The 26,860-nt window shown below is 36.6% G+C and overlaps 3 protein-coding genes across 3 annotated transcripts; all 3 read left to right on the forward strand.

The window, feature by feature from the left end:
• Window positions 1–939: 939 nt before the first annotated feature.
• On the forward strand, window positions 940–4,082 carry LOC136283823 (uncharacterized). The gene is made up of 6 exons (XM_066173146.1): window positions 940–1,066; window positions 1,178–1,720; window positions 1,864–1,968; window positions 2,961–3,335; window positions 3,699–3,806; window positions 3,946–4,082. Exons 2-6 carry the CDS (start codon window positions 1,507–1,509, stop codon window positions 3,951–3,953), a joined length of 810 nt encoding a protein of 269 aa, XP_066029243.1. The 5' UTR covers window positions 940–1,066; window positions 1,178–1,506; the 3' UTR covers window positions 3,954–4,082.
• Window positions 3,996–13,886, forward strand: LOC136283820 (V-type proton ATPase 116 kDa subunit a 1-like). The gene is made up of 17 exons (XM_066173131.1): window positions 3,996–4,151; window positions 4,424–4,517; window positions 4,628–4,705; window positions 4,897–5,182; window positions 5,313–5,452; window positions 6,164–6,315; window positions 6,470–6,566; window positions 8,070–8,188; window positions 8,519–8,564; window positions 9,249–9,332; window positions 9,957–10,043; window positions 10,809–10,916; window positions 11,545–11,676; window positions 11,929–12,046; window positions 12,329–12,430; window positions 12,655–12,724; window positions 13,426–13,886. The coding sequence occupies exons 2-17, from the start codon at window positions 4,476–4,478 to the stop codon at window positions 13,517–13,519; spliced, it is 1,755 nt and encodes a 584-aa protein (XP_066029228.1). The 5' UTR covers window positions 3,996–4,151; window positions 4,424–4,475; the 3' UTR covers window positions 13,520–13,886.
• Window positions 13,887–20,500: 6,614 nt separating this feature from the next.
• LOC136283672 (zinc finger protein 420-like) lies at window positions 20,501–21,991 on the forward strand. The gene has a single exon (XM_066172871.1). The coding sequence runs from the start codon at window positions 20,501–20,503 to the stop codon at window positions 21,989–21,991; it is 1,491 nt and encodes a 496-aa protein (XP_066028968.1).
• The last annotated feature ends 4,869 nt before the right edge of the window (window positions 21,992–26,860 follow it).

Genomic DNA, 26,860 nt, shown 5'->3' on the forward strand with positions numbered 1-26,860 from the left:
GATGTAAGAGTCGTTAAACCACTACCTGCCGAGGTTATTAATCAATCGTGTCGTTGACGAGGTTCCCTTTTATACGTGATCAAGAAATCGTAGTCATCGTGATTCTGGTGTTGAATTTTTAACTTTTGTTGACAGGTTTTCCCAATTTCTCTGCTTTTTAGACATTTTGGTAGGATCCGCGAGCGAGCAAGAAAACCTGTGCTTTGATCGGCTGCATGGAAAGTAAAACTGTCATGTTGATAAATACGGTTCTAATGACGACCTTGATACTTTTATATGTGAAAATATAAATGGTACATTTACAGCGTGCGCTGGATATGCATATATTGCAATAAAAATACTTGATTTTGTCCAGCGTGCAGCGACTGCAACAGTGTAGCTCATGGAATTCTGTCTTGCTACAAGTTACAAGGTGTATTCAGTTCACCGACAAAATATGGAAACTTCAGCTAAATATATTTCATACCAGCGTGATCAGAGGAGACCCTTCTCTCCAACCTTGATTTGCATATCCAAAATTCACTACTTTGTACGAAAGAATTCTCAAAATGCAGGCGTTAATCGGGCTGAAAAAGCATATCAGTGCATAGTTCATACACCAATGAGGTCACGGATTGCCTCAAACCCGCGGGTATATCTCTAGCTTCCATCCACCAACTTCTTAAAAACAACGCAAATCCATGTGTTTGCTCAATTGCGCTCGTCTCAAAGATCATTTGCATGATTCTTAGAATTGACCAAGATCTCCTTTAGACAGTTCAAACTTCGTTCGTTTATCTTCTACGTTGAAGATTTTAGGTTTTCACAGCAACTGAATGGAGATTAGATGCCGAGTTGTCCTAAAACGTTGCGTAAACGCGATCGGTCGTAACGCTTGCGCGCTTGCGTGACTTACAAAGTAGACAAAGGTGATCGGAAGGCGCCTTCTCGATAATTTACGTTCAAATATCAGGTCATGAACTATGCACAGTGTGGAGAAGATCAAAATGAAAGAATAAAATTTGGCGCTCTGGTCATAAGAGACATATGGCGTTGCTTAAAAGGACACAAAAACAAGTTTAAATAGGTTACAGTGTTTATATTTACAAAACAACACGTATACACTCTAAAATAATTCTTGCAGTTTCTCCCGAGATTTAGTAAACGGAACCCGATGAACAAACCCTTCTTTCCGCAGATTTGTTTCCATCACTAATGATGTTACGCTCTTATGGACCACAACGGTTTTCAGCGACAAACTCGACATCAAACTCGAAAGCAAAGATTGGACTGGCTTTGGGTATTTAAGCGCTGATTTCTCTCCTGGAATGCCGGTGTCACAGCGGATTTGGACCCCCCGCGGTCCAAATCCGCTAGCGGATATGACAACCCAACCTCCTGCAAAAGAATGTATAAGGCTACAATAGATGCGAGGTAAGCGTAGTAAATGTGTACAGTCTACATTTAACGGGTAAGCACGCGCCAAAAGGACTGGTAGCAAATCCTTCGAGAAGGAATCCTCTGAAAATGGCGGATTCCCGTCGTGAGAGAAAGTTGAAGGAAATCGCGGAAGAAGCAGAAAGAGCTATTTCCAGTCTTCAAAATAAGTTGAAAGGGGACAAAAAGGTGAGGAAACGTCATGTTACTGACATCACGTATAATTCCTCCGGTGAGAGAATTGTTAAAGCTCCCAGGAGACCTTCCCGATCAAGCTCCTCAGTGCAGAGTACATCAACTGGAGGTGAGTAGATTTTGATGATTTACGAATTCAAAGCCCTGAATTGTTGTTATTAAAAATGGTGAAGTATTTTAAGCATTTTTTGCCTCATAAAGTTACTGTCTTCAGATTTCTAAAGCTCGTTTGTTCCCTTATTAATTGTGTAGTGTCTATACAAAACCCGGCAAGTGATAACGTTGACGAAAGCTTATTAGCAGATCATGATGATTCAAATATCTGTGATGTTCCTTCTAAGCACATTGAAGATAATGGTAAGTTCAAGAATTTGTATTTCCACTGATTTCATTTACTTCCCCTTTGAAAGCAGTAATGATTAAATTTAACTTGCAAATTAAGCTTAAATTAAAATCAGAAGTGCATATTTAACTTTTGCACAACCCACTTCCTCAATGTTATTGATTTGTGGAATTCCCCAACCAAAAAGAAGTCATAAAAACACCAGATCATATCAGAGGGTTATAATTTCTTGCTCTGTGGGTTTACAAGGATACCTAATGTCATATAGAGCTTGCTCAATTAGTATTATTACGTTATATAGCTTTTGACCTTTTCATCTCTAGAATTAAGCTCAGATGCATACATGTAATTACGAGATCATTTCAATTTTTCAGTTGTTTTCTATAATTTACTTTGGACACATCCATAGTGTCAGCCAATCAAGTAACATGTAGTAAACTATGATTACTAAGGTAAATGATAGCAGACCTGCAAGATTCAACAGTGTGTTACTTTTGTTTCTGAGTTTAATTTTTTGTAGTTGTATTTGCTCTGTGATATCATGATGAAAACAGGCTACAAGCCTAAGTAATAATGACTTAAAAAGAAAGTTATAGATTTTGTAAAATTATGTGCTTTACAGTACCAAATATTAAGTGTTGTAAAAATTGACATTTTTATTTATTAGCCAAAGTTTCTTGATTGGCTGTATCATGTGCTGTATTCTCCAGGAGCATATTTAAGCAGTGAAAATATCACTGTTGTCATTATTATCATCTTTATTAGGTCGTTACGAGCTGGTTTTAGGCAATGCACTAACCACTTTCAAAATATAAAGTAAAGTTGCATACATGTCCACTGATAAAACAGTCAATAGGATCAAGATTAGCTATACATGTACTTATTTACATGTTCTTATTAAACTATGTTGTTAGAAAAATGTAAAAAGTATATAATATTTGAGAACAGAAAAAGGAAACCAAATGAACCATTTACAAGGATAATAATTGTTTCTCTTTTATGATAGAAAATCTTTTATCAGAGGCCTTTAGAATGGCTGAAGATATTGTCAGACAAGATGTCAAACTGAAAAGGATAACCTGGCAAACTAGGCAGACATGCCTAGAGACAAACTGGGAAGGCTTCAGAGAAACTTTGTTTAGTGATGCTTTGTCCAAAGAAGCTTTACCACCATCAGTAAAGTGCTCTATGTGCAATTCTGACCTTCAGCAGTCTGTTCGATGTATGGATTGTGGACCTTGCTTTTTTGTCTGTTCAAAGTGTGACATGAATATTCACAACAGCCATCCCATGCATGATCAGGAGTTTTGGAATGGAGAATTCTTTCAGTCATTACTACCTACTGAAGCAATTGACTCTCAGGGTAAACTGTTTCCATTAAGTAAGTACAGTGTACCATAATGTATACTTGACTTGATTAAAATGACTGAATTTTTTATGAGAAATATTGAAATCACTGTTAGTAGTTGAGAATTTGTTCATGCTTAGTGTGCATATATTGAGTTATCGATGCATGCGAAAAGTTTGGAGAGCATGAAAAACGTGTAAGAGCAACTCTAGCTTTTTTGAGGTCATGTCATCTTATTTAGTTTGAAATGTATTTTCATTGTTTATGAAATTTATCGTACTTGTTCTGGTTCAAAAAGAAAAAAAAAACAAATCAAACTAGTTTAAAATCATTTTGACCTGAGTTTTATTTTAACCTTCAAAATAAATATACAATTCTTGACTTATATTTTTAAAGGCCATTTTGTGCCTTGCAAGGTTGTCCCTCCATGCTGCCCACATTGCAAAAATGACTCCATGAAGATTATTCCATCAGAATCAATGTGTATTATAGTCAGTCTTAAAGGTGAGAAGTTAACATGTTCATGTTAGATGTAAGGGAATTGAAGATGTATAATTTTGTCTCAGCAGTTACCTTTAACTGTGTGTCTATCATTTTTGCTCATGACCTACATTGTTGCACATTTGATCTATCACTTGTCTAGTTTTGTGACTGGTGTTATAGCAAGAGAGCGAGTACCTTCCTTTGAGTGTCTTCTGTGGCGTGTCGTGGAAACGTTTTCTTCAAACAGGCAGAAATAGAGACTCCTCTGGAAGATCCAAGCACTGGAGACCAAGTCAACAAATGTGTCTTTATTATATTCTTTCAAGGAGATCAGCTCAAAAGCAGGGTGAAGAAGATTTGTGAGGGGTGAGAAAGTCTTTTATTATTTGCTTATACTGTGTAATCTTTCCTGTAGTATTATAGATGTGTATGCTTACTTTATTGTACTCTCAAACACTGTTGTTGGAGTCCTTATGAGCCTTAATCCTGGGTTTATTATGTCATACTGTGGAATTTAGAGCTTCTTTGGTGATTTTCATCCACAAAATGGATTAACTTGGCCATTGGTTTGGTTAAAGTCTTTAAATTTATAATATGAGATAAATGATGACCCAAAAATTTTGGCTTTTTCCTTTTAGATTCCGTGCTACGTTGTATCCTTGCCCAGATACTGCAGCGGAGAGGCGAGAAATGGCCATTGGAGTAACCACTAGAATTGAAGATCTTCAAACAGTGAGTAACATATACTGGTCTACTAATCAAGGGACAATTTATTGATGTTAGGGTTAAGTTAACTTTGATTTGAGGTAACTTTCTTATGTTTTTCTTCGCATTTTATCAAGGTGTTGAATGAAACACGTGACCATCGCCATCGATTGTTGATGACTGTGGAAAAGAATATAAATCAGTGGTTTATTAAGGTAATTAAAGTTATAATTGCATAGGATTTCAAACCCTAGCATTGGTATGCATATTCTCTGTACTGTTCTTCACACATTTCCTAATGCACTGATAAGGAGAATTTGTTTAGCAGTAAAGTAGGTATTATGAGAACCAAAAGTTTTGTAAGATATTTACACTATTATTCTATGATTTGATTTCACATTGCTAGGTCAAAAAGATCAAGGCTATTTATCACACCATGAACATGTTCAACCTGGATGTTACTCAGAAATGTCTTATTGCTGAGTGTTGGTGTCCAGTTAGCGACTTGGATAGAATTCAGCAAGCACTGCGGCGAGGCACAGAGCGCAGTGGTGCTGCTATACCATCTATTCTGAATCGCATGACCACTCGTCAGGAGCCTCCAACTTTCAACAGGACTAACAAGTTTACCCAGGGGTTTCAAGCCATTGTAGATGCCTATGGAGTAGCAAACTATCAGGAAGTAAATCCAGGTACTTTACTTAAAAAAATTTTAACTTAGAGATCAATATTCCTTTTTATTGTGGTGTATATGTGGTCATGTAATTTCCATTTAGAGAGGTAGTTCTAGCATTAAGATGTATTTTAATTTTTTCTTTCCAGCCTTGTTTACAGTCATCACATTTCCATTCTTGTTTGCGGTCATGTTCGGAGACTGTGGTCATGGTTTGATCATGTTTCTGTTTGCCCTGTGGTTGGTTGTGAATGAAAGGAAACTGGCAGGCTATAAAGAAGGAGGAGAGGTAGACTTAATTTCAGTTAAAGAAAACATTTTAGAATTTTCTGGTGTGATGTGTTATTAAACAGATATTGTGGTGTAACAGGTAGGGTACTGGACTTTGGATCAAATGGTCCTTATTGAAGATTTGGCCAGGTCATTGTATTGTGTGTTTGGTCCAGACCTCTTACTCTCACAGTGTTTCTTCCCACTTAAAGTTTAAATGGATCCCAGAGAATTTTCAGGAAAGCCAGATAAAATGGAGGGGTGGGGGGAGGGTAGGGGGGTAACTTTGGATGAACTAGTATCTCATTCAGGAAGAACAGCAGCATTCATTTTTGGCTTCTGCCAGAGAAACTAGAATAAGGTCTGGCTGCACAGACTGCCCAGCTCTAGGGCTGATATGAGTTTAACTTAACCCTTGAACTCTTATGAGCAACAAGGAAAAAACTTTCTCCTTACGTTATCAATACAGTGTCAAACAAACAAGTGATGAGTTCAAAGGAAAATGTCAATATGGAGAGTATTAGAAGATCCAATACCAAATTCTACAAAGGAGCATCTCAGGATGTTAAAGGAGTTTTTCAGCTGTTAAAGTTCTTATCATTTGTTGTGCTTTCAAGCAGTAGAAAGATATCAGCTTGGTGCTTTTAAACATTTCCTCAGAAATGCAGTACCAAGTAAGTTGACAGATCTAGAATTTCCTCTCATAAATTGACATTGTTTCTGTCCTCAGATGTTTGATACAGTTTTCGAAGGACGCTACATCATTATGCTGATGGGATTGTTTGCAGTCTACACTGGTCTTATTTATAATGACTGCTTTTCCAAGTCCTTTAACATCTTTGGCACAGCCTGGGATCTTAGTGTAGATTATGGTCCAATCAAGTATGTACAGAATGTTTTTATTTACCCTCAGAATACTACTCATGCAAGATTGAACTATTAATTGTCCCTTCTTGCAGTTATATATTTTATTTTAGGTTTTTTTTATTATACCTTGTGATTTCTTTACATGTCTGATTGCTGAATGTTTCTTTAGCAAAAAGGCATTGGACTCTTATGCAGAGAACCAAGATATTATGGTTGAGCCACAGGAGACATACCGTGGGATACCATACTACTTTGGTATTGACCCAGTAAGTATTCCAGTCATGTGTTGTTTATGCTGGTTTTTTTTTTTTTTATTATTCTATCCAATTATTCCACTCTCTAGTGTTTGTCTTCATGAACATGTATGAGAATGAAACTAGGGAAAATTACCACAAACTTTAACGAGCTGATCAAGGAAATTTATACACACGTTATTTTGGGTCCTTTGGTTATCAAAAATACTTTAGACAGTTCTAAGAAACCCTCAAAATGTTTGCTCTGGACACAATTTGCCTCTTTTGCCTCGGTCACTTGAGTGTTAAGCATGGAGAATCTCCATATTATGGATTAAAATAAATAAATGTGAGCTACATTACTCACTCCATACCAAGGTGCATGGTCAGGGTGTTTGTGCATCATGTAACTTGATATCCTGCAGTAAATTCAACATTGCTTGATAGAGGGAGGGGAACAGGAAGAGAAAAATTGGATTTATATCACTTCATAATGTAACACCTGCAACTGTCCATGGCAGTTGTGACTGTTTATGTAATGAAGACAAACTGTACAAAAAGTTGAACCTGTCTTAACCCTTTAACTCCCACAAGTGATTAACGTAAAACTTCTCCCAACAATATCCATACATTCTTCAGCAAACAGGTAATGAGAATATTCAAACTTATCAGGTAGAAGCTGCTCTCTTGATCTAGCACCAAGTTCTCATAACTAATTTACTAAGAAATGTGTAGCAGCTACAGGGGAGAATTAACAATCAGGTCTTGGGAGGTAAAGGGTTAAGGGGCACTGTATTAAGTGGTTAACCTGTATTAAGTGGTTGGTTATCAAAATCTGGAAATGTTTTGGCTTAATCACCTTAATTTTCACCTATATTAAGCAGTCACTTCTAGAAACCCTTTAACTCTCAGATCAAATTTGTAATTCTCCTCACTGTCCACCATACAATTCTTATAGGGTTGGTTCAGAGAATTTAGAATTGAATCAATTATTATCCCCAAATTGATATTTTTCTTCTTATCATTATCTGGTTGATATTGTATTGATATTGTAAGGAAAAATTCTGTCTTGGTTACCCATGGGAGTTTAAGGGTTAAACAGACATGGTCACCTTTGAGTGAGTCCCAACAACCTGTTTGTATTGTCTTCCACCTGTATTTAAGTAGGACTGTTTGAATAAAACTTAGAAAAATCTTCCAAATATAATATTATCCTTATCTTTCTCCCTTAATCAATGTTAGTAGTATTTTTGAGCAAGTTTTCTATTATAAGTGCTCAATTATTGCATATAATGGTTTTTTTTTGTTTTTTATCTTTTTCTATGTTACCCTGATTTTTGGAACCTGTATTAAGCACTCAACTTGTGTTAAGCAGTCATCTTGTCATTCCCCATGGATGATCACCCAATACAGGATTGACTGTACTTTAAAATACACAGGCCAGAGCAGGTTGATTGTGTGAACTGCAAATTTAAAATCCATTTATTTATTTGTTTATTTAATTTTTTAATTTGATTTCCTTTATTTAATTTTCAGATCTGGCAAATAGCTACCAACAAACTGACTTTCACCAATTCATTCAAAATGAAGCTGTCCATTGTGTTTGGTGTGACACATATGATGTTTGGTGTTTGTCTGAGTTTCTTCAATCATAGGTAGACATTGACCTTATCGACCTTAACCCTTTAAATCTCAAGGGTGATTAGCATGCAATTTCTCCTTACAACATCACCTCTGAGTCACACATTTAGGTCATGAGAATAAAGGAAATGATCACCAACTAAAGAAGGTCTGGATTGTTAAACAAATTCTGCATGTCAAATTCTCAGGAAATGTATAGAGAACAGTATGGAGAATATGCATACTGATGTTAGGATGCCAAGGGTTAAGTTGTTAAACACAAAGTACAGTTGTAGAACTCAGGTGTGGTGTAACACTTTACATTTCTTGACTTTTGGCTAACGTTGTCTTATTTGTTTCTGCAGGCACTTCAATAAACCTCTGAATATCTTCACAGAGTTTATACCACAGGTAGTTTGTTCTGTGTGAATAACACATTACTAAGATTCACTTCTTTTTGTTTCCAGAAAAGTAGTTTCTAGCACGTTTTCTGTTAATGCAGGAGACAATATCATTCCACAATGCTTACAAATTACCTTAGCTTACCTTAGGTTTTTTTTGTTTTTTTGACAAATAAAATTACCATTGTTTAAGACATGTAAGTCAACATTTTGTTCCTTTGATAGTGTTACATTTCAAAAACTTAACCCTTAACTCTTATGAGTGATCAAGAAGTAATGTCTCCTCACAATTTCAGTACAATATTAAGCAGAAAATTGGTGAGAATAGGGAGAATTATCATTAAGAGGATTATTAGTTGATCCAATACCAAATTGACAGAACAAAAATAATAATCGTATGGTACATGGAACTGTGAGAAGAATTGCTAATGAGATCTTGGGAGTGTACCAATCAACCAAAAAGAGAAAAAAAATAGGGACCAGGGAGCTTGCATTTTCTGATGTTTTAGGCAATTTGTTTGTTGTAAGTTGAATTTCTAATGGGAATTTCTCATGGTTTCCTTGTGGTACTTTTTATTTTTCTTTTGACCATGTTTTTTTATTTAATGAAACTTGATTTAATTAAGTTACCCTTTTTTGTGATACACATAATTTCCTTGTAATTTTTTCCATGATATCCATTTTCTTTTTCCAGGTTCTGTTTTTGTTTTGCATCTTTGGTTACCTGGTCATTTTGATCTTCTACAAGTGGATTGCCATCAGTGTTACTTCAAAGGGTGTAAGTTTTGTAAATCTCTCATAGCCAAATCAGTGAACTTAATTCAGGTGTGTTCAGAGGTGATCTACTGTTTGCCTTAGTTTTTACCTCTGTCTGGAAAGAATTTTTGATAAACACATGCATGTGTTAGGATTTCCAGCCTCTGAATGATTTGAATGAAGGGTTAAGAGGTGTTTATAAGGAATGAAGAGAGTGTAATTTTGCGGAGAAACTTTCAGTGCAATGTTCTCCTTTTCAGGCAGTAATGAGCAGATTTTAGCACCCAAAGTACTTCTTAATACTGCCTAAAATTGCTTGGATATCTTCAAAATTCAGCATGTGAAAGGATTGCTCTATCTGTTTGAAAATTTCCGTACCTCATCAAAGGAAATTAAGTTTAAGTTTGCTGATTGTAAGTGACTGAATATACTTTGAGTTAAATAGTTTTAACTTTGAATTAGCATAAATTTAGAGTTAGCCATGTTCTTCTACAGATGCAAATTAGGCTGAAGTGGCATTGTAACTCAGTTTTTAAACAGGACATTGATATCAGTTACATTTGAATCCATTTTAAACAATCTAAATAAGGGATTGATTATGGCTAAAAAAATATTTTTGATCATTTGTTTTTTACATTTCTTGTAGTATCCAAGTTTGCTGTTGGCACTCATCAACATGTTTCTTAAATTTGGAGGATCTATCCACAGTTCTGAGCTTCTCTTCCCAGGACAGGTAGTTCACAGGATTCCTGTTAAACCATCTATCCCTGTTTGAGATGAAGCCAAACAGGGCAAGGGATCATTTTTTCCAACCATGCTTTGTGATCTAGGGACAGTGTGTTTGTAGGGCATGGAATATTGGAGAATTTCTACCTACTTTCCAGATTTATTTGGCTACTTTTCCTTGCATAAATCTAGGTTGTATGAAGGCTGATTAGCCCTAACTAAAAACTAACTAACAAACTAACTCTTTGTTCAAAAGGCTTTTCAGAAAAATTTTCTCTTTTTTTTTTTTTCTTTGGAGCATCTAATCATCAAATTGTAGACAAAAATAATTATGCTGACTTTTCTTTAAAAAAAGCTTTCAGATCTGAAATCAGATTTCACACTAATCCTGGGTTATCTTAACCCAGCTTTGAACAACCTGGCCCTGTACTAACTTGTGCTGGATTGGCACCTTCTACAATCAAACATTTTTGGCTGCCTCTGGGATAGTATCTTTATTTCATACAGCTGTTACCATTATGCTTTTGGGCATTAGGCATTTCTGCCTCTTGGTATTTGAGCTTTGCCCATCCCTACAAAGAAGAAAGGAAAATATTTTGAATTATATAGTAAGGTGGGTGGAATCCTGACCACATAACTAAAGAACTGCCACAAAAATGGGAATATTTCTTAGTTCCTTCAACACTGAAAAAGCAAAGTATCACTAACTGTGTCTAATCTAATTTGTATTTGTTCTGTATTCTTATCTCATTGTTCTTTGTTTTCACTACAGGATGTTATCCAGCCTATACTAGTTATCATAGCTGTACTGTGTGTACCTTGGATGCTCTTGGTCAAGCCTTTTTATCTTCGACATCAGCACAAAGTTGCTGAAGCACAAGTAAGTCTAAGATTTTGTAGGTTGCATGTAATTCCACATACAAGCACAAAAAAAAACCTGGATCAATTGCCCTTTATCAGCTTTGTTTTATACTAATGTTTGACGTCAGGTGTTGCTTCACTTAAGTTAGTTTGAAGTACCTCATTTATTCCAGTTTATAATGGTAATAGGACCAAGTGGAGTCCAATTTGCTCTGCAATCATATGTGTGATAAACAAAAATTGGATGATCACAAAGCAGGAGTCTGAATTGTCAATCACATGCATTTTGTATGGTTCTTACTGCTAAATTTTTGGAGGAAAGATGTATAGATGACATTACCTTCAACAAGATTTTGCTCTGTTACCATGAAAAACAAATAGGTTCCTTGTTGCTCTGGGTGTTTTCAGTGATAGATCATAGTAGACATCAAAATGTGGTAAGGTCATTAATGACACAATCGCCTCTGCTCTGCATGCCATTTTTTTTCTCTTATCATATTTCAATGTGTTCTTTGATCTCTTACTGAACTGAGACATTAATTAGATACAGTTGCCATCTACAAGTATGGTTCACCAGTGAGTATAAAAATTATAATGAGATTCTGACGTTAAAGAGCCTTATAGTCTTAACACAAATGTGCTCTTAGGGTTTCCAGAGGCTGAGGTCCAGCAGCCCTGCCTCATCGACAGTACAGATTCAAGGGACAGAAGGGGACTCTGAAATAGTCCATCATGGAGGCCAGGGACAGAATGAACCTCATGATGATGTTCATGAGGAGGTAAGGCTGTTGTTAGTTTCCTTTGGGGTCTACTCCTACTAGTTTGAAACACTGAAATGCTGAAATGTGTAAAAGGTTACATGAGCAAGAGGATTTGTCAAGGTTTCCATGTAACCATGTGTCTGATTATACTAATGGTATGCTGTTGAGCTTTGAGCCAACCAATCAAAATAGTACCTGGAATAACTTCTCTTTTTAATAATAATAATAATAATTCTTAGTCTTTCTTTTTCATCTTTGTTTTCCATTTAGTTTGATTTTGGGGAAGTATTTGTACATCAGGCCATTCATACCATTGAATACTGCCTGGGTTGTATCTCAAATACAGCCTCTTACTTGCGACTGTGGGCCCTTAGTTTGGCACATGCAGGTAAGTTATTGCATTAGGTTTCTGTTCAAATTTGTCAAGTTTCAAGAAAGATGATAGAGTGGAGACCTGTTTGCTCAAACATAAAATCTTGAACACAGTAGTATTTCTAAAGTACCTTACACCATGTCTTATGCACATAATTTAGTTCTCTCGTGGTAATTATGATTTGAATAATTTCACTTTTGATGTCCAAAACCTCCCCATCTTGAGAAGCTAATGCTTAAACCATACCAACTGCTGATGTTTTAAAATAGTTTACTTACTGTACCTCTGTCTTTTTAGAGCTGTCTGAAGTGTTATGGAGCATGGTGTTGCATTTGGCTCTGTCATTTAAGGGAGGACTTGGAGTGGTTGCTTCCTTTGCTTTGTTTTCGTTTTGGGCAGGTGAGTGTTCGCAGTGGTCGTTTGAGCAATTTTTTCATCATGGCCTCTTTTTCTGTCTTGCATTTCCATCTTTACATTGCTTTGAGGGGGTTGGGAAGAATGGAACAAAATGTTTTGCTTGATCTCTAATTATGCTGACTTAGTTTAATCTTCACCAGCAGACTACAACCCTGAGTATGTGTTAGTTGAAGTTTCTGATGTTATCTGAATTTTTTTGCCTCCAGTACTCACTGTTGCCATTCTTTTGATTATGGAGGGGTTATCAGCCTTCTTACACGCTCTACGTCTCCACTGGTAAGTTTTTAAATTTCAAGGCAAGCAAAACTTTCATCATGTCTGTTGGCCCAGATCTTGTCAATCAATCCCAAACATTGTTATAAGTTGAATTTGAAAATGAGTGTGGTACCTTAGGCTTACTATGCCCAGTAATCTTGTATAATGGGTATACTGAAGTTGACCCTTAAGCCCCTAAGAATGACTAGCATCTAATTTCTCCTTAAAATGTCACCCCTGAATCAAACACAAAGGTCATGAGAATAAGGGACATGATCAACGACTAAAGAACTCATGACTGTTAGACAAATTCTCCTCATCAGAACCTTAAGAAATGTATAGAGAACAGTATGGAGAATATGCATTCTGATGTTAGGGTGTAAAGGGTTAAGTGGCTCCATCACAGTGCCCCACTAGCACTGTGATGGGTTCAACCAAAACCCATTTGAAAGTTCTCAACTAATTTGCACTTGTTATTTAGCAGCCCCAAATTATTAGGTTGTTAAATTTCATTGCTCAGCAACCAACTCAGATTAATACATGTCCACCACAAAACCTACTGTAGTGTGTACTTTTGTACTCTAACTTGATTTCCTGTACTAAATAAGTCAGTGTGATGGTTAACAGAAAAATGTGAGCTAATTGTTAGCATGACTTTTTAAAAGCATTTTTGTAAATAATTCAAGTCCCAGTATTGATTTGTTTTTTTTTTGTCTTTGTAGGGTCGAGTTCCAGAGCAAGTTTTATCAAGGAACAGGCTACAAGTTTCAGCCGTTTTCTTTCAAATTAATAATAAGCGGCCAGCTTGAGGAATGATTTGACTGGAGAGCTCTTTGACGTGTTTGTTTAAAGACAAGTTTAATTTTGGCCAAAAAGAATATTGTAGACATTAATATTGGAATAATTATCTTCATTAGAATAATCTCTGGATGGTGAAAAAATGACCTGAATTTACATTTCTTTTGTTACTGAAAATGCAAACTTAATGGACAAATTTTTTTTTTATTGGCATCTTTACCTTGATATTGCAGGAGGAAGTACTTGCTACTCACCTTAAGGGGTTAAAGGATTGAAAATGATTGCTGAGGAAAATTAATTTAAGTGAGACTGATTTTTGGTTGTTCTACGTATTGCTTTTGATAATCGGAGGAGTGAGGACAAATGAAAATCATATTCTAATTCATGGTTGTAGTAAATGTGCTTTCCTTGTGACGAGCTCAAATGAAAGCTGTGAAGGACACTATGTTATCAGTAGATTGGGAGAAAAATTTAATAGAAGGCTCTGAAACTTCTTCATAACTTTGCATACTTGTGTGGTACTTTGAGAAGAAAAAATGTCGCTACATGTAACTGTTTAAGTGCCGCTCTCGCTAAGAGCGGTCCTCTCGACTTCCCGTCGAAAGAAAGTTTTCTTTTATTTTTTGCCCATGAAAAGGGTTTAGGACGCACGTTTCAAAAATAATTTAGTTGTTCTACAATTCTCTTTTTTTGCGTTGCCACAAGTCAAAAATGATATTTGGCCAGACCACCCCTATGGACAGCGATCGAAATTGTAAATTTCAAAGATTTTGTCCAGCGCGCACCGACTGCAACAATGTAGCTCACGGAATTCTATCTTGCTAGAAGTTCCAAGATGTGTTCAGTTAGTTCACAGACGAAATATGGAAACCTCGGCTGAAGTATTTTTCATACCAGCGTGATCAGAGGAAACCCTTCTCTACGACCTTAATTTGCATATCAAAAATTCACTACTTCGTACGATAGAATTCTCAAAACGCAGGCGTTAATCGGGCTGAAAAAGCATATCAATGCGTAGTTTATACACCAATGAGGTCACGGATTACCTCAAACCCGCGGGTATATCTCTAGCTTCCATCTACCAACTTCTTAAAAACAACGCAAATCCATGTGTTTGCTCTATTGCGCTCGTGTCAAAGATTATTTGCATGATTCTTAGAATTGACCAAGATCTCCTTGTGACCGTTCCAACTTCGTTCGTTTACCTTCTACGTTGAGGATTTTAGGTTTTCACAGCAACTGAATGGAGATTAGATGCCGAGTTGTCCTAAAACGCTGCGTAAACGTGATCGGTCGTAACGCTTGCGCGCTTGCGTGACTTACAAGGTAGACAAGGGTCAAGGCGCCTTCTCGATAATTTATGTTGAAATATCAGGTCATGAACTACGCACAGTGTGGAGAAGATCAAAATTAAAGAATAAAATTTGGCACTCTGGTCACAACAGACATATCGCGTTGCTTAAAAGGACACAAAAACAAGTTAAAATAGGTTTTATAAAATAATTCAAATAGTACGCGCGCTCTGATTGGCCATAAAACCATTTTACATGAGCGTATGTAAACACGGTTTTCGTTCCTCTTTCATTAGTTATTTTATAAAAGAAATGTAAAATGGTTTCCGTGTTTACATAGCCTGATGTAAACACGCGGGAGGTTGGGAGAACACTCGATAAGCTGGAAACCACTCCGCTTCGCGTCTTGGTTTCCTACGCTTATCTCGTGCTCTCCCAACCTCCTGCGTGTTTACATCAGGCTATGTAAACACGGAAACCATTTTATATTTCTTCAACAGTGTTTATATATACACAAAACAACACGCTTACACTCTGAAATAGTTTTTGCAGTTTCTCCCGAGATTTAGTATACGGAACCCGATGAACTAGCCCTCCTTTCTGCAAATTTCTTTCCGTCATTAATGATGTTATGCTCTTATGGACCACAACGGTTTTGAACGACAAACTCGAAATTTCCTTGCGACCATCAAAATCAACTGAACAAACCCAGCGTGATATAGCAAATTTTTCTCCTTTGCCATGTGGCCTGTTTCGCGGGTTCTACAAACTGAAACCAAAATTAGTTAGTGTAACGAATTAGAATCGAAAGTTATTAAAATGAACTGAATTACATTTTAATGAGAATTTTAACTTTTAAAAAGGTTTACTAGATTCATGGAAAGCAAAGATTGGAGTGGCTTTGGGTATTTAAGCCCCGATTTCTCTCCTGGAATGCCGGTGTCACAGCGGATTTGGACCCCCCGCGGATTCGGACCGGCTAGCGGATATGGACCCCCTTTCGCAGATTTGGACCCTCCTACCAGACTTTCCATTTAAGCATCCTTTGTATCATATTTGCCAACTAATTCTATTTGAATTAGATGTGAACAAACTACTGCATTTGAACTATTGAAATTTTGACAATAAATCTTTGCCTCTTCTGATGCGAATCAACATTGATACGAAACTTCATAACAATAGTGGAGACTATTGCGTCCTTTCACAAAAATAACTCAGTCTGATTTTCTTAAATAATAACATTAAACAGTTTCTGAACAAAAACGAAGAAACTACTCCTACTACAAGTCGTTCGTAAAGCCTATGATAAGTAAAAATGTTTCTATTCTGAACTATTGGAACTCTCAGCTTATTTTCAGATGCAAATCAACATTAATGTCTACGTCTTAACAAAAGTGGAGACTATTACATCGAACTCAATCTTATTTTCTAATTTTAACGATTATTAATTGCTGAGGGATCCGAAATAACACCTTAACAATTACGAAGACGTCTAGAGTCTAGCCATCTGCAGACAATGCAGAGCCACTCGCCTTCCGGGACAGTCTTAAATGGTCTTAGATCCCTCGCAGCTCATGTGTAACCATTCCTCGCACAACTCGCACTGTACCATGTCATCCCAACACTCGGGCATTGAACAATGACAAAATAAATTAGTGTCACAAATTTTTCTCTCATTGAATCGCGATGACGTGGAACGTTCATTCAGTAAAGACTCTCAAACTAATGATTGTGATACTCTCGCGGACATGGCGAGAACAGAGTATTTCGCGGGAATTTTGAAAACTAAGACTGTTCTTAAAATAAAATGATACGGGCAAAGATCGACGTTAAGGTATAATGCGCAAGAAAGGTCCTTGTCCAAATGCTCAATCTCGTTCCCAGTGTCCTTTCTTCCCTGTTCAAATGAGCAACACAGAGGAACCTGTTGGTGAGGCGGCATTGAGGTGACTTTGTAGTCTTGAGGCGAATTTGGAAACGTAAACTTGTAAGGTATGAGTAGAATGTTAAATTTTGGTGTGAAGTAACAGTCAGTAATTTTACGAGTTGTGCCAACAACGCTCGTAAAATTACTTAGCGTTACTACTCACCAAAAGCGTCTAATATTGAATAAGGAATTCATTTTCCAACTGCCTTATTTTGTATTTCGAGGGCCATAGTTTTCAAGTTGAATTTTTTTGACAGCTGAGCTATGAATTAAGTCAGGAGGCTTCACTTTACTTAACCAAGATAAGGCATTAGTCAAGAGTAAACAGGTTTTGTGTGGAGACTAACTATGAGTGCGTGTCTGGGTTTAAGTAGAAAGTACATGTTTCATCGTCTGTTTATCAAAAAGTTGTCACTTAATTTTTCGTTTCGGTGACTGCGATCCTGTGTGAAAGCTTGCAATGGAGCTGGCTTCATTTATTATCTCTTGTCGATTCATATCTACCGGTACTCAGTAAAATTGGATATATTTTTCCAGTCTTCTAGACAAATCGCAGAGGTTTTTCTCTTGTTGTTATGAAATGGTTCGATGGTGTTGCTATCATTAACAATTTCATAGTTATGCTTGCAGTACATGCTGGTAGAGTACCCTGAGGAACCTTGGTTGTATTCAGTGGCCCAGGTTCAAGAGTTTCATTCATCTGGGTTTCTTTTTCAAATGCGATGGAGTTGCCGCAATCAATTAAAAGAACTGAAGTAGTTTGTTTTCATTTTAAATTTACTTTCAACTGTTTAAGTGTTTCCACTGCCATTTAGCATATCTTGAACCAAATGGATCTCTCAATGAAACCAATGTTTCAGCAGTGATGCTCACAGGTAAACTGCAATTTACGCAATTGCAGAAAAGGAAGGCCAAAAATGTAGGTTTTGACTTCGTTCAAACCTGTGCCTCCCAGGTACTACCAAGTGAACTGTGAAGAGCACACACCTATCTTTTTTCGTGAATGCACCATGGAAAGTTTGGATTGATGAATAGTTAGCAAATCCTTCTCCTTTTGAGATGGCTGTCCCTTTGTCACCCAAAAGCATATGAGAGAGTTTCCTTACTAAAAAAATGTACACTTAATAAGTTATTTAGGCTACAGATAATTTGGAATAAAACAGATGAATGTATTTTGATGAAAGCAAGGTTCAAAATAACAGCCGGCTGTCGGGGGCAGCCGCAACTTTTAGGACACTTATCAGCGATTTTTCACCGAAGAACTAGAATTTCATAACAAAATATTACGCTTACTGATCGTCCAACTGAAGTAAAAGTCGCCGTCATGCTATGGTAAAGATTTCATATTAGGCAATTAAGCAGCCAAAAAATGTTTTAAAAGGTTTTCGGAAACGTAAACGAGTATAAAGTTTCGAAATTTGAAGCGTGCTACAGGGAGTATTTTTGTTTACAGTCTTCAGCTTTCTACGTATTTTTTCAAGCGTGAAACATGCAAGTTTGGGTGCACACCCTCACATTATCGTGTTTATGTTTCTGCACTTACATACTACCTTTAATCAAGATTTATTTTCTGCCAAATCCTGTTCAATGTCGTTTGCAAAGCCTTCTTACGCGTTCAAATTAAAGTCGGTACTGTACAGTACGGATTTCCCATGGAGAAGCGCGACAGTTTGTCTCGACGAAGTTGTATATTTCACGCTTGAACAAACACAGAAAAATTTAGCCGTTCGCTACATTTTCTTAGAAAAGGAATTGCCGCCACAAAACATGTTGATCAAATAAAGATTCTGATGCTGAAATTATTTTAAGCAATTTAAGGTAATCCTTTCTATACTATTAAGAAATCATGTTGAGTGTTGAAGACGTTGACTGCTCATTTACTAATAACAGCTAGGAAAAAACATGAGCCTTGATAAAAGCCTACAAATTCACGCTAAAAGCTGAAAAATTATTTTGAACCCTGAAAAGTTAGGATTTTTTCCACAAGTGAAAGACCAAAAACCTGAAGATTAGAGACAGGTGCAATTATACAGTTAGGAAACGTTTATACTCATTGAGAGGATTTGATGTAGGAGTGTTGATGAAAGAAAGTAATTTTTCTATTTTTATGGCTATTACCTAAAATAGGAGGCGAAGCCATGTATGTCGTTGAAATGAGTCAGTGAGTGATTAATGGTAACAATAGAATTTGTATCTTGACCCAAATTTGACCCAATGTTTCCTGGTGCTAATGATATTTTATTTCAGAGCACAAAAGAAGACGATAAACATAAATTTATCTCAGTATGGTGCTTGAAAAAACAAAGCTTTTCCTTATAGAAATATCTTAAAAAGTGTCATTGAGGACATAGAGGAATTTTTTTGTCTCAAGAATAAGCCTTTTAATGCTTGAATTAGGGAATTATGCCCGGTAGATTGGAAAATAAAGTTTTTTTTTTAGTCCTTGCGGTGACACTACAACAGATGATAACATCTCTCAAAATAGTTTTACACTGGTGTCTCTGGCACGTAACTGACAACAAGACTTTTCATTGCATAAATATCTAGATAGGTGATCTGTTTGTCATACAAGCTCTAAAGACTAATTTTATTTATTTGAAGAGGGGGCATTTTACCATTTCAATCAACAACTTATAACCAAATGAGCTGCCAAATTTGAGAAGGGAGCGAGGTGTGAAATAAGATACCTTGAGTTTAACATGTGACCAGTGGAAGGGTGAGATGGTGGAATATCCTACAATGGGGAATGTCTTGTTGTGCTAAACAAAGACAAATTGTGGTGAAATGAGAAAATGAATTTTGATCAATAAGCAAAATCAAAAGGAGCATAGTTTAATCATTATTTGAGCCTACAGGATAGACTGATAGAGGAACAGTGAGCTTTTTGAGCTAGCAGATATGAATTATCATAACTGTTCCTATTGTTATCATTATTATATTTAATATTGTTAATATTATTGTTACCATTCAATTATCGGTTGAGTGTCAAATAATCAGTATATTCTTGAATCATCTTTCTCTTATGGAACAGGGTACTTGTAAATATGTGGGATGCAGTTGGCTTTCTGCATCTGAGACAAATCTTCTGCAACACTACCTTCTAGTATCATACAATCTTGAATTCTTTTCCATACTTTATACAAATTGTGCTACACATGTAGTGTTAAACTCCTTTTTTTAATTTTTATCATTGTTTTTACCTTTTAACCAGATTCTTTCTATTAAAGTCTATTGGGAATCTCTTTTGTGGTGTCCATTAGAAAATTCTGTTGTCTACTTTTGTTACTTTGGGTTGCTCCACTTGATGGTGACAGGTGGAGTGACTTTTCCAGTTAGACAAGTTCATTGAACAAATTGTTCACACAATGACAACAATAGATTAAAGTTTAAAATCACAGGGACAACATGTAGATTGTGTGAACTGGTTGTGTGAAGCTATGTAAAGGGACTTGTTGGAAATGCACTTCTCTTTGCATGTCCTTATACTCATGTGAAGGTTTTTCTTTCAGGGCTCTGGCCAACAACTGCACTGTCTGTGAATTCTGTTATTAGTGGCGATTGTCATTCATAAAACTTCCTTTCCTGGAAGAGTATTACTGTTTGAAACATTTTTACCCAACTCACCATCCAATTTCTTTGTTTATTCAAACTTAATACATTCCTTCTGAAACCCTGTCAATATGCCTAATTGGTTTAGTGAATCTTCTTTTTTTCTTTTTTTTTGCTTTTAACATTTTCTAACACTTTTTCTTTCAAGGACTGTTTCTAATTTATGCTTCCATGGCCAAAAGAAAAACATGCACTACTGGAGCAAAGCCATATCAGTGCAAAAATTGTGACCAGTGTTTTGCGAGAAAAGGAAATCTAAAAAGACATGAGAGATCACACACTAGAGGAAAGCCATACCAGTGCAAAACCTGTGACAAGTGCTTTGATAAAAAAAGAGATCTAGAAGTCCACAAGAGATCCCACACTGGAGAGAAGCCATACCATTGCAAAACTTGTGACAAGTGGTTTATTCAGAAAAGAAATCTACAAGCTCATAATAGGTCTCACACTGGAGAGAAGCCATACCATTGCAAAACTTGTAACAAGCGGTTTACTCAGGAAAGAAGTCTACAGGTTCATAGTAGGTCTCACACTGGAGAGAAGCCATACCATTGCAAAACTTGTGACAAGCGGTTTACAAGGAAACAAGATCTGCAAAGTCATGAAAGATTCCACACTGGAGATAAGCCATACCATTGTAAAACTTGTGACAAGTGGTTTACTCAGAAAAGAAATCTACAAGCTCATAATAGGTCTCACGATGGAGAGAAGCCATACTATTGCAAAACTTGTGACAAGCAGTTTACTAGGAAACAAGATCTGCAAAGACATGAAAGATCCCACAATGGAGAGAAGCCCTTCCAGTGCAAAACTTGCGATAAATGCTTTGCACAGAAAAGCAGTCTTAAACTTCATATTAGGTCTCACACTGGAGAGAAGCCATACCATTGCAAAGCCTGTGACAAGCAGTTTTCTAGGAAACAAAATCTGCAAATACATGGAAGATCCCACACTGGAGAGAAGCCCTTCCAGTGCAAAACTTGTGATAAGTGCTTTACTCAGAAAAGCAATCTTGAACTTCATATTAGGTCTCACACTGGAGAGAAGCCATACCATTGCAAAACTTGTGACAAGTGGTTTGCACAAAAGGGTCATCTAACAGTACATGAAAGATCCCACACTGGAGAGAAGCCATACCAGTGCAAAACATGTAATAAGTGGTTTACTTGTAAAGGAGATCTACAAGTACATGAAAGATCTCACACTGGAGAGAAGCCATACCAGTGCAAAAGCTGTGACAAGCGGTTTACTAGGAAACAAGATCTGCAAAGACATGAAAGATCCCACACTGGAGAAAAGCCATACCAATGCAAAATATGTAATAAGCGGTTTACTCGTAAAGGAAATCTACAAGTGCATGTAAGATCCCACACTGGAGAGAAGCCATACCAGTGCAAAACTTGTGACAAGCGGTTTACTAGGAAACAAGATCTGCAGAGACATGAAAGATCCCACACTGGAGAGAAGCCATACCAGTGCAAAGCTTGTGATAAGTGGTTTACTCATAAGGGAACACTACAAAGACATGAAAAATTGCACTCTGGACAGCAGTCATATTCTTCAGATTATGATGAATCATTTACTTGCTGGATTTGCCAGGAGGGACTGAGCAGTGCTTCCCAGCTTGTTAACCATTATGAGGAACACATGGGGTTGCCTTGATTTTATTGTTGATACATGTAAGTCTATCTTATTTAAGATTACCAAAAAAATACATGAAATGAACACAATAGGGAAGCAGATGCAGTATAGATATAAAGTTTTGCCAATACACTCTCTTTAGGTTAGATTGAAGCTATATTTTGGTGAAAAAGGCAAAGTTTTCCATTTTCCCCTTCACGAAATTCAGTGGATTGTAACTAAACTTGGTGTTGGGTCATTCACATATAGCAATTATTGAAATGATGGCGGATTTTGGAAGTACACGTCAATGACAAGAGTAAGCTTGTTACATGTTAGAGGAGATCTATGGTAAAAAAAACAGAGCAGCAGAAACAAAAAAGTATTTCTTTTTGAAGTAGCTTGATGTTAAAGCTCTAATTTGAAGAAAGCGTTTGATTGTTGTGAGTTTTGCTTTTGGCTAATTAGTTCAGCCCAGCACACTGTTAAAAATTGAGGCACAGCTGAAAGTCTGCTGAAATTCCTTCCATATATTTAGTGCTCACTTTTTTCCTCAAATCAAATAATATGTGTACAAGATTAGACAGATAGGTATTTTCATTTTGTCACAAGAATGAGATGAAGCAAAAAAATAACATGAAATTGAATGTTCCCATTAGGATTCAAACACGCACAGTGTAACAATGTGGCTACCCTCATAACCAAGTACTAAAAAAAAAAATGGTCAGGAGAAGATTTTATGTGTCAGTTGCATGAAGCTATTTTAAAGGACTTGTTGTTGATGCGCTTCTTTCTACATGTGCTGACTTAAATCAAAATTTTCATGTTTGGGCACCTGCCAGCAATTGGCATGACAAACAATTTCATAAGTCAGCAGTTCATATTGCTGATGCATGTGTTGTCAGTGATCACCATTACAGGCATGGATTTTATCAGTGGTTAACAAGACGGGCATGTATTTTTGCTAGCTCTTAAATGGCAGAGCAACAGAGAAAAAGGGCCCCTGAGCAGTTATTTCAAACAATTGTCACAAGTCACAAGTGACTTTTTAAAGCTGATGGAAAGGAGATGAAAAGCTAACAGTTGGGGAGTATGTTTTAACCCTTTAACTCCCATAAGTGACCAAGACAGAATTTCTCCTTACAATATCAATACAATATAAAGCACACAAGTGATGAGAATAAAGAAAAATATTTGTTAGATGATTATTAATTGATCCAATACCAAATTCTTAAAACTAACATCTCAAGAACTATATGGCAGACAGTAAGGAGAATTACTAATGAGATCTTGGGAGTTAAAGGGTTAGAGTCCAACAAGTCATTTCAAGGCGATCACTGGATCACAAAGTACATAAAACTCCTGTCACATTTCCGGAGCTCAGGAACTTAATAAGCTTACAGTAGAAGAGAAATTGTGATCTGATATTTAAAGAACGTTTGAGTTTTGTAGTAAAATGAATGATTTTGATTTCTCAGATTGACTATCTTATAAAGTGGGACAGGTGTAGTGTTTAGACATTTCATTACTGTTATATAGAGTTATCGGTGCAAAAAGAATCATGGTACTGTAACATGGCGCTGGTGTAGATTAAATAAACCTGTTGAGTTTATCTGCACTTATCTGGGTATTAATTAACAGGCCATCATTACAACAGGTACAGCTATTAACCACTAGTTGGCCAAATGCTATATGCTATGCCACTTTTACAGTCTGCATCTAATGACAATGTCATTTATTTTTAAATAGAGGTTGACTGGTTTTCTTTGTCAGTTATGCTCTTCAATAATCTTACAAGCTAATGTTTTGTTTTCTTAGCAATGCCTTTGTTTCCTCTTTCCTTTAATTCTTCTTTAAGCTGAGGAACTGTCATTTTTGTAAAGTCAGCTGAGCTCAAAGGCACAGCAGAGTGAGTTTGAGATGCAACAGCACTTTAACCAATCTGCAGATTAGATAAAGGTGGAGTAGTAATTTCAGGGGGTACATTCTTTTCTCTTTTGGAATATATTCTCCTCCCAGTACTCTATTTTGTGTTTCTGGTAGGATCTGGGTTCCCGTTCCCTTTTTCTTAAGTACCATTAGCAGGACTCTTGACAAAGAACATCTCCAACATAGTCCCAATTGTTGAATTTCCAGAAAACAGTGGACCCTGCAACATCAATGATCCTTTCAACCCCTTGCCCTGTAAATGTTTTTACTACTTGGTACATTTGGAAAAACCATGGGATATGTGGGAAACCATTATGTGAATGTATTGGGTAACTCCCTCGTGGGATCTTTGGGCACTACCGTATTTTTGTCTTGGATGCCTTTTAAAATCTGCGACTGGGAAGAGTTTCTCTCAACTACACCTGTCACGCAGTTCTTGCTCTAGGTGGTCACTTGACCAAATAGACCTACATTTTTTAGCTTTTATACAAGAGGATTGATCAAGAAAGGTAAAAAATGTGAAAAACTTTCGAGATTTTTGTAGGAATAGAAAATTTCACGTTTAAAGAGGTGCATGTAGGCAAAAAATCGATGGGAAAATCGTAGCGTTTCTCTCTTCTGTCGTTTAGTACTTGAAGACATACGAAAATCAGGAAATAGGGCTCTTGTACAGAACAAAACATAACATTCAATAGGCTATAATTTTATTGTTTATCATTATCGCACAGTTCACAATAAGGAAACTGCGACAGGAGAGTAGATTTTAAAGTCGCATGTCGCGTGCTCGTTCCCGTGTGTAACAACTTAGGCTTTTCCAGACCGCGGGTCAAATATTTACACTAAATCTGTGACCCTCAAACGGATCACGTACTCGTACATTTAACGTCCGAAAAATGTCACGCATGTATAACACCGTAGGTGCACTTGGGCGAATTCTATCCATTGGCTTCAATAGTAAAGAGACAACTTATTTACTATTTGTATATGAGCAAGCTTATTTACCCTGCTTGTTAAACTCCTTGATGAAGTCTACTATTGTCAGACAAAACGCGTGGGAGATAAATGCAAGTTTTAACTTTCTCAGTTCGAGCAGTGATGCTCACTAGTTTGTTCCGTCAAAAACGCTTTTAATGTTAAGTCACGTCGACCTCGACAGAAAATTAAGCTCACCCTGTCATAATCAATGGTTTGATACCGTAAGTACCAATTTAGGTACATCATTGGGCTTTGATCACAATAATGAAAAAAATGCGCGTTTCCTCGCGCCCGCCAAACATTGTTAATTGGAAAATTATTCTACTGTAGGGCGATGTCACTTAGCTTGGCGCGTCTTGACTATGGCCGACGAAAATTCTCAGGGTGAACCCCATGAAATTCTCGGAAAAAAAGAAAAAAAAAAAAGGCAAATTCCGAACGGTATTTCAAAATATTTTGTTCATTGGTCAATTTATAAAAATTGTTTTATAACAGCCCGAGGAAAAAGAAAAATTGAAACAACCGGCATTTCGGTCAAATGAATTCCAATTTTTTCAACAAGGAGTTTGTAAGTTCATATTTCCCAGTAAATTTAAGAGGGAGTAAATTTTTTGTGACAGCCAAAAATAAAATCTCTGAAACTCTTAAAGAGTTTACACTTCCGGGAATATTTTCCTTCCTCCCGCGTAACGGACTATGTACTGTAGGTGTATCAGTTGTATTACGTCTTCATAGTGATGCCATATAAGAAATCGAGTGTCTAAAAAGCCCTCAATTCAACCTACCACTCGAATTGTTAGATTCAAGATGGCGCAGCTGTCTTGTTCATTTGAAACTAACTGCAGAACCAAATGTTGTTTTTCTCGCGCTGGCCAGGGACGGCAATAGCTAATACCTCTAAATTCGTGGGTGTAAAGCATAAAAAAAAAACATTTGGGAGACGTCAATGTATCCCAAAGATGCGTTTCTTCCCAGAAGATGCTTATATTGGCTTATTTGGAGATGACGAAGGCTGCGATTTCAAGATATGCCTCAAATATCGTGCACAACTTGCTGTGATATTCAGACCTTCGGGTTCGTAAATGCCAGTATCCTTTGTGGTATAACGGGCCAGTATAGCGGAGAGCCAATCAGAATGAAGTATCTAGCACACGTGACTTGGATTAACCAATCAGATTGTCGGATTTCCACATTCCATTCTATCCGACATCTTTAAAACCGCGGAGGCGCCTGTGCACTAGTTTGAGTGAAAAAGTGTATAAAAAAGGGGGTAATGGGAAAAATCCTTTTCATTGGATAATAAGAATGCCCGGTAGACGAAGAAGAAGACAAAGAAGAAAGCGAACACAAAAGGGCGGAGCTTCTTTGAGTACCGTTCGTAGAATAATGCATAAAGGACCATCTTTACGTGATAAAATAGCAGAGGGTGCAAGCATGTTTTTATCCGGACCTGAACCTTCTTTTGCTGCTTTGGGACGACTTTTGGGAGAAACAAGCATTTAAAGGTGTTTCGGACGATGTAAAAGGATACAATAGACGACGTTAACGTAATAAAAATGAATTTTTAATAACATTTTGTTTTATTTCTGATAAAATCTTGCTGTTTTTACATGAAAAAAATATTGTTTCTTGCGGGTAAATGACTTTATTCCTTTACAAGTTTGTTACAGTTTAGTTGCTCTTGCACTTGATTTGCTCTTTGTTGTAGGATGTTGGTGTAGTTTACCATCTTTTTGTTGAGTTTATTGAATGAGTTCGTCCATTTTGTAATGTTTTTCTTTATTTCATTTACAAGTTGTGCACTATTTTCCACGCGTTCAAAGAGAATCATGGTATCTTGTATGATTTGTCTTGTTACTTCAACGAGAGAGTCGAATTTCTGGAAGGTTGTTTTTTTGTTCTAATCCTTTTTGTAGAAAATGACTGGAAAAAATGGTGTGATTGGTGAATTTATAGGAAAAAATATATAAAGATGTTGTCATCGTGTCATTTTTAGTAGTTATAACA

This window comes from Pocillopora verrucosa, chromosome 10 (assembly GCF_036669915.1).
Source record: "Pocillopora verrucosa isolate sample1 chromosome 10, ASM3666991v2, whole genome shotgun sequence".
NCBI lineage: Eukaryota > Metazoa > Cnidaria > Anthozoa > Scleractinia > Pocilloporidae > Pocillopora > Pocillopora verrucosa.